The following is an 8002-nucleotide window of genomic DNA, read 5'->3' as shown; positions in this document are numbered from 1 at the left end:
CAGATAAGCCTTAGCCATGTCAAGTACCGTGAGCCCATCAAGTGTTGTAATGGCACTCCAGTCAGCTAGAAACTTGTCCATGGTCTCCACATCAGATACAGCAGCGTATACTCGCAACGCGTTGTTCACGGTGACGTTATCGAACTCAACGTTGTTGTCCTTCATCTTTTGTAGGATCTCATGGACCTTATCTCTGTTTCCGCGAGAGCTATAGAGTGATGTCATCGAGTTGTAAGGTGAAGGTCTCAGGAGCAACCCTAGCTTCTCCATCTTCTCGAAAGTAGATACGGCTTTGCACAGAGCTCTCAACCCTGGTTGTCTTGAGTAATTTCTTAACAGAGAAGTGTACATCGACTCACCTCTTAGATTCTCCGGGATGCTCTCCAAGAACTTCTCTGCTTCTCCCAAACCCAAAACGTTTTCAATCAGATGAAAACGAGTTGTGAAGTCTTCCGGGACAAGATTGCAGATCTTTTGTTTAGTCATCCACTCTGATACCTCTAGGGCTTGACTATATCTCTTGGAACAGTTGAGCTTCTCGACGATACCTCTCACCAAAGAAGGGTTTAACTGATTCCCATGTTGTTGTTGTTGTTGTCGCCAATGCTCAAGCACCGTTGTGATTTCTGCTTTCCGATTCGCATCAGCCGCTTCGATCCGACTCAGCAGAGTTTGGTTCGTCGCCGGAGACGGTAGGGTTCCGTTGGTGTAGGAGCAGAAGAAACGAGACCTGCTACTGTAAGCGAGGATTCGCCTTGCGTGTTGCTGAAGATTATGCGTCATGATCATGGCCGATGATGACACAGAGGACAAGGTTTAGGGTTTTGTGATATTATAATTTTAATCAGTTTATATAGTTAACCCTTATGCTGAACATTTCCTTTCATTGGAAAATTTAATCAAATATTAAATTAAAAAATACTGTAGCTAGTTGTATTTGTTTGTTAAATATTGGATGTTTTGTAAATAGAAGAATAACTAAATTTTCTAGCTATTTATACGGCTAAATATTTATATTAATTTTTTAACCCGCACTATATTTCATGACCATTTGTTTGTTAAATTTTAGTTTGTTTTGTTTAGTGTTTGAGATTCTATTTTGATTTTTAATTATTATAACAAAAAATAAGGGATCTAAATACATAATAAGTTATTTATACGCTATAATTAAGTCACATTGTTCCTAATGATTTAATTATTTTACACAATTTTAGTTAAATCAGCTTGATTTTATATGTTAAATATTCTAATATTAATAGTGTTGAAAAATAATAAAATGAGGATTTAACCCGTGTTAGCACAATTTAAGGATATTTTATTAATTCCAACATGTCTCTTTATAGCTCATCTACTATATAACCATATTAAATAGTATTTTAAAATTTTTTTCTTTTTACATATTCGTAATATTTTAAAATTTTATTAAGTTTATATATTAATTATAATATTTAAATAAATGTGAATCGAAGTTCTTCTTACGTTAAGAATCAAAGCTCACAGGTATTGGAAAACAAAATGGGAACCAAGTTGTTGTTTTCTTTGTTTGCAAATGATTCCGAGATATAATATTTTCAAAACACAATAGAATATGTGATTAAATATATCATAGTTTCTGTTTTCATATTGATTTTGCTGTAATTTTTTTTAGTTGGAATGGAATGTAAAATATTTAGGAAACAAAATCTGAAGTAAATATTATTTTTGGAATTTTTTTAAGAATTAACTTTGTAAATAAATACAAATAAAATGGTAGAAACAAAAATGTACTTCAAAAATATATATATACTAGATTTTAACTTACGGTATACCGCGTGCATATAATTTTTATTATTATTTATATTTTATATTGTATTTGTTTGTTAAATATTGAATGTTTTCCAAATAGAAGAAACTGAATTTCCCGACCGTTTGTGCAGCTAAATGTTTATATTAATTTTTAAACCCGCAATATACTTTATGACCATTTGTTTGTTTGTTTTGTTTAGTGTTTGAGATTCTATTTTGATTTTTAATTATTATAACAAAAATAAGGGATCTAAATACATAGTAAGTCATTTACACGCTATGATTAAGTCATATTTTTCCTAATAATTTAATTATTTTACAGAATCTTAGTTAAATCAACTTAATTTGTATATGTCAAATATTCTAATATTAATAGTGTTGACAAATAATAAAATGATGATTTAACCCGTGTTAGCACAAATTTAATGATATTTTATTTATTTTAATATGTCCTCTTTATTATCCATCTACAATATAACCATATTATATAGTATTTAAAAAAATTAATTTTACATATTCATAATATTTTAAAATTTTATTAAGTTTATATATTAATTATAATATTTAAATAAATATGAATCAAAATTCTTCTTACATTAAGAATTAAAGCTCACAGGGTTTAGAAAACAAAATAGGAATCAAATTGTTGTTTTCTTTGTTTGCAAAAGATTAAGAGATAGAATATCTTCAATACATAATAGATTTTCTTTGTTTGCAAATGATTAAGAGATAGAATATCTTCAATACACAATATAAAGTGTGGTTAAATATATCATAGTTTATGTTTCTATATTGATTATGTTGTATTTTTTTTAGTTGGAATGATATGTAAAATATTTAGGAAATAAAATCTGAAATAATGTTATTTTTGGAAATTTTTTAGGGATTAACTTTGTAAATAAAAACAAATAAAAGGATAGAACCGAAAATATACTTAAAAAATGTATATATAGATAGATATTAATAGAAAACCAAATGAATCCAAACTTAACCAAAAGTAAGTTTCAAACCGAACAAAAACTTGTGGTTCTAAACCAAAAAAAGAAATACAAGAATATTAGGATGTTCAATAGCCCGATAAAGCAAGCAGAACGATGGCCAACACAAAAAAGTAGACGGGATTCTGTAGACAAAGCGATAATACGATCGGAGGAACCGAGAACAGGAGCACAGACACGACAACCCCTACCGCGCAACCGATCAAGTCTTCCTTGAATAGCTTAAACTGCATCCGCCTCCGCTTCTGTCTACTCGAATACTCTACCTCCTTTGCCTTGTCTTTATCATCCTCCTCGTAATAACGAGAGATTAGCAAACATGGTATTCCATTATCGAACTCGGGTCCTTGTGGTTCCCATTCTTCATATATCGCTTCTGCTCCTTGTACATCGCCAAGCTTCAACAGAGTTCTAATCACATTTCGATATTCTTCATTCTTAATCTCGTCTCTCTTCACCCATGGGCGAAGCGTATCTCTTTCAAACTCTTCCTTTGCCTTCTTCTTGTACTCATTCCATATACGCTGCACTTCTCTTTTACTAGTTATCTCCATCGCCTTTAGTAGTAGCCCCGCTCTTTCGTAAGCCTTTGCCATCTCGCCAGTCGTCCTCATTTCAAGCTTGGTTTGCTCATCATCGTTAACCCACTCTCTCCTATACTTTTCCATTGTCTCTATGTCACCTTCATCTGCGTACATCCTCAAAACGTTGTTCGTCGTGACACTGTCGTGCTCTATGTTCTTCTCCTTCATCACCAGTAGAAGATTCTTAGCCCTACCTTGTTTCCCAAGCTGAATATAGAGAGATATCATCGAGTTGTATGGGGAAAGTTTTGAGAGGAAACCTAGCTCTTTCATCTTCTCGAAAACGCCTTCCGCTTTTTCTAGTCCTTTGTCAGATCTTGTGTACGAGGTTAAGAGAGTGTTGTACACAGAGTAATCCTTCATGTTCCCCGGGATGCTTCTTTCAAAAAACTTCTCTCCTTCTTCCAAACCCAACACTTTCTCACACAGATGAAACCTTGTAACATAATCTTCTGGAAAAATATTAAAACTCTTTCTATCACACAACAATGATGATACCTCAAGTGCTTTAGATAATTGATTTGAGTCACACAGATTCTTGATAAGGTCTCTCAAGTTGGACGGCTTCACTTGGTTTTTGTTTTTCAGCCAGTCCTCAATCAATGGATTAATCGGTTTAACCAATCTTTTATTCTTCATAGTCTTGTACAATAAGTTATCTGCCTTCTTCACCATGCCCTTTGCGCGATAGCCAGAGATCAACGTCGATGGTACTCGGAGATCAAATTCAAGACCCGAGCACTCCCACTCATTGTAGTATATCTCCTCTGCTCCTTTGTAGTCATCAAGCTTCAAGAGGGAACCAATCAACGCTCGAAATCCCTCATTGTTCTTGTTTCTTGTCTTCTTGTACAAGTCCCATATACGGTACACATCTTCAATCTCTCCTGCTTCACCATATAGCCTCATGAGTCCCTCATAAGACTTTGGATCATTCAGTTCCTCTGTTTTACGAAGCATATCTCTTGCCTTTCCCTTTGAACCATCTCTCAGATAAGCCTTTGCCATGTCAAGCGTTGTGAGCCACTCAAGCGTTGTAGTTTCATTCCAATCAGCTAGGAACTTATCCATTGTCGCAACATCAGAAACAGCAGCGTATACTCGTAAGGTGTTGTTCACGGTGGGACTATCTATCTCAGTGTTGTTCTCTTTCATCTCTCTGAGAATCTCATCGACCTTAACTCGGTTTCTGAGAGAGCTGTATAGTGAGACCATCGAGTTGTATGGTGAAGGTCTCAAGAGCATACCTAGCTTCCTCATCTTCTCGAAAGTAGATTCAGCTTTACTTAGAGATTTCTCACCAGATTTTGCGTAACTCTTTAACAGAGCAGTGTAGATAGATTCACCTTTCAGATTCTCGGGGATACTGTTAAAGAACTTCTCTGATTCTTCCAATCCCAAAACGTTCTCGATTAGATGAAATCGAACTGCCAAATCTTCAGGGAGGTGATTGCAGATCTTGTTATTGACCATCCAGTTTGATACTTCTAGGGCTTGACTATATCTTTTGGATTCGTGGAGCTTCTCGTAGACTCCTCTCACCAACAAAGGGTTTAACTGATTCCCCTGTTGTTGTCGCCATTGCTCAAGCACCGTAGTGATTGCTGCTTTCTGATCTAAAGCCGCTTCGATCCGACTCTGTAGAGTTTGGTTCGTCGCCGAAGACGATAGGGTTCCGTTTCTGTAGGTGCAGAAGAATCGAGGCCTACTACTGTGAGCGATGAGTCGCTTTGCGTGTTGCTGAAGATTACGCGCCACGCTAATGGGCTAATGGGCTAATGGGCTAAAAGATTACGAGTAAATCGATTGTGAAGTAAATCGATTTGTATTAATTGCGAGTTTGCATTTTAAAAGATTACGACGCTAATGGGCTAAGCTTCTCGTAATTATGGCCCAATCGATTGTAGTTTCCTAGTTTGGCAAGTAAATTCTGAAGTTAAACCAAATTAGGGTTTTACTTGAGTTAGGGGTTAAACCAGCCCTGTTTTGTTTTGGAAAGATTAGTTAGGGTTAAACAAATTAGGGTTTCCATTATCTCGTTCAATAAAGTTTTAGAATGAAAGTTTTTGAGTGATATATAAACGATTAAAATGTGTCTTTATTTTGGGAATGCAGATTAAAATCAAAGGAAAACATCAAAGGAAAACAAATTTGGATGTGGAGAAGAACGAACACGGAATTAGAAAGACAATATATAAGCAATTAACTTTTCGAGATTCCGAAACGATGAACCTGGAAGCTTAAGGCATTGTTCAGCAGTTTCCTTCATTAGCAAGATCCTCTTGCGGATCTCTTCTCCTTCTGAGCTTGTCATTAGTGTTCTAACTGCATTTTCAATCTCTAGTCTCTCAATCTTGTTCTCCAAATGCAATCCAATCTTCCAAACATCGCTAATGTACCTAGCATTCACCCTCTGGTCCCCAAAAGAAGGTTTGCAAATCAATGGTATAGCTTCACATATGGCCTCAAGTGTTGAGTTCCATCCACAATGTGTCAAGAACCCGCCTGTTGCACGGTGAGCTAAAATTTCAGGCTGAGGTGCCCATTTCACTATTTTACCCCGACCTTGAAGACCTTCCATGAACCCTTTAGGAAGAATCTCAGTCAATTCCTTGCCGTGGACTGAACCGGGTCTAACCACCCATAGAAAAGGCTGGTTGCTGTTTCTTAGACCCCAAGCAATCTCCAAGAATTCAGATTCATCGATGGAGACAATGCTTCCAAGACTTACGTAGATCACGGAATTAGGTTCTTGCTTGTCTAACCAGGAGAGACAGGTCATGTCTTGTGTAAGTAAGCTGGTAGATGAAGCTGAAATGTACCTATGAAAGGGTCCAATACAGAAGAATGGAACTGGGAATTCTTTAAGGGATTGGTCAAGCTGATCTGGTTCAAGATCTTGAATGGCGTTGAATATGATCCCTGAGGAAGACTTCAGTGACTTCATCGTACCTCTCTGTAACTTATCCCCAGATCTTGGTTCTTCTGTCTGGAACCATGGAAGATCTTTCATTCTAAGATATGGAAGCTCGGGTACCGGTGAGTCTGCCTTAGACTCTGCCATGGAGTAGAGAGAAGAAAAGTCAACAAGAATGAAACAAAAAAAAACTAGAGATAAATCTTGAATTCGATCTGTACATATATACCTTGTAAAGCAAGGTACCCTTTCTCTCGTAGTACATGAAACTTGGAGAAAGCGACGAAAGCTGAGAGGTTAACCGTCCGGAGTACAATCCTCGGGATACCGAATTTTTCGGTTAAACCGTCAGTGAAGTACCAATGAGCATCTACAATCACACAAGCTGCAGTTGGTTCTTGAGACAAAAGCTTCTTTAGGCAATCACCGAAAGGAGCAACACACTTGGAATTGAGGACATGGATAAACTCGATGACATCCAGGCAGGATTCGGGTTCAGACAAGCCATCGGGGATGGAGACGAAAGTGAAATGAGGGAATTTGGAAGAGTTTGGAGAGTTGAACTCAGTGTGGATCACAATGATGGAGAAGCCTCTGTTGAAGAAAATGTCGGCGAGCTGAAACATTGGGTTTAAGTGACCTTGTAAAGGAAAAGTAAAGAGAAGAATCACTGGTTTTGTTTCTCTAGTCTCCATATTTTTGTTGTTGTTGTTGGTGTTGTGTTTCTCTCTGTTTTAAGTTCTTGTTCACACAGGTAATGGCTATATTATATATAGATGTGCAAAGACGAATACGAGAGCTTATAAGTCTTGCTGATTCAGTCTAAAACTATATTAAAAGTGAGTCTACTTTGTTGTTAATCAATGACCAACTGCATGTGGGGTTATCAAATTTGTTATTAAAACAATCATATTTAACAGCATGTTTATCATTCAATTTGCTGCTAAATTTAGGAAAAATGCCAACTGAGTTGTAAGTTGTAACCAAATTTTGTTGACTTTAAAACATTTCTTTTTTTAGATTAAGTTTTGTAGAAACTATTATTATATCTTAAAATTTATACATTTTTCAAGAAACTTATTTTGTTGCTAAATCATTTGAGTTATCCAATGAATCTGTATGTTAATTACGACGGCCAATATATAAAACTCAAATTCAATTTGGTATCCGAATAGGAATTGGTTTCTTACACCGTTATTGATACACCAGATGTGAGTTCGATTTAAAATTGATGAGTGGAAGTGGAAAAACAATGCGAACTGAGATTTGTCGAACATAGAGATTAAGTCAATATTTTAGAATATGACAGAGCAGTGACTGTCTTACAACATACCTCCAAAAGTGAATGACTTTGGGATTTGGCTCTTACTGTCACAACTTGCTTTTATTAAATCTTTACGAGACATGGATTGTCTAACTAAGCTCATTAGTTTAAATAAAAACACATAAAGGTTAACATGTACTCAACCGGTGGGTTATACACTAATACTTAATATCGACCACTATTGGTTTGGTTTAGTCGAGAGAGACTCGATAGACCCAAACAACATGAGAAGTTGGCAACCACGGTCGATGTCATTTAGAAACGGTTTCTCGGTTTTGTTTTTTACAACATGAGATATACAATTTTAGATGTAGACAGTAAATTATTCAGTAAATGAAACTATTGGGAGATCAATAATAGCACACAAGTCTTTTTTTTTTTTTTTTTTTTTTTT

General features: G+C 35.9%; 3 protein-coding genes across 3 annotated transcripts in view; all 3 read right to left on the bottom strand.

Annotated features, from left to right (window-relative positions):
• LOC104748135 (putative pentatricopeptide repeat-containing protein At1g28020) overlaps window positions 1-789 on the bottom strand; it is a 1220-nt gene extending 431 nt beyond the window's left edge. Inside the window, exons 1-3 of the mRNA XM_019236639.1 lie at window positions 616-789; window positions 257-519; window positions 28-208 (exon numbers count right to left, since the gene is read on the bottom strand). Of these exons, the coding sequence (XP_019092184.1) occupies window positions 28-208; window positions 257-519; window positions 616-789 (618 nt within the window). The remainder of the gene's footprint in view (window positions 1-27; window positions 209-256; window positions 520-615) is intronic.
• On the bottom strand, window positions 2852-5399 carry LOC104748134 (putative pentatricopeptide repeat-containing protein At1g28020). The gene is made up of 2 exons (XM_019236638.1): window positions 5344-5399; window positions 2852-5126 (listed from the first exon to the last, which is right to left on the bottom strand). Exons 1-2 carry the CDS (start codon window positions 5397-5399, stop codon window positions 2852-2854), a joined length of 2331 nt encoding a protein of 776 aa, XP_019092183.1.
• On the bottom strand, window positions 5499-7028 carry LOC104745338 (UDP-glycosyltransferase 76C2-like). Its single transcript, XM_010466539.2, has 2 exons — window positions 6514-7028; window positions 5499-6424 (listed from the first exon to the last, which is right to left on the bottom strand). Exons 1-2 carry the CDS (start codon window positions 6977-6979, stop codon window positions 5547-5549), a joined length of 1344 nt encoding a protein of 447 aa, XP_010464841.1. The 5' UTR covers window positions 6980-7028; the 3' UTR covers window positions 5499-5546.

This window comes from Camelina sativa, chromosome 15, assembly GCF_000633955.1.
Source record: "Camelina sativa cultivar DH55 chromosome 15, Cs, whole genome shotgun sequence".
In the NCBI taxonomy this organism is placed as follows: domain Eukaryota; kingdom Viridiplantae; phylum Streptophyta; class Magnoliopsida; order Brassicales; family Brassicaceae; genus Camelina; species Camelina sativa.
This window is presented reverse-complemented; position numbering and strand designations above follow the sequence as displayed.

Excerpts from the sequence above, each read along its gene's own strand:
- LOC104748134 (XM_019236638.1), bottom strand. The coding sequence starts at position 5,399 with ATGGAAACCCTAATTTGTTTAACCCTAACTAATCTTTCCAAAACAAAA. Across the intron at positions 5,127-5,343 it reads TCCAAAACAAAACAGGGCTG|CGTGGCGCGTAATCTTCAGC; the intron begins GTTTAACCCCTA and ends TTAGCCCATTAG.
- LOC104745338 (XM_010466539.2), bottom strand. The coding sequence starts at position 6,979 with ATGGAGACTAGAGAAACAAAACCAGTGATTCTTCTCTTTACTTTTCCT. Across the intron at positions 6,425-6,513 it reads AGGGTACCTTGCTTTACAAG|AGTCTAAGGCAGACTCACCG; the intron begins GTATATATGTAC and ends ACTCCATGGCAG.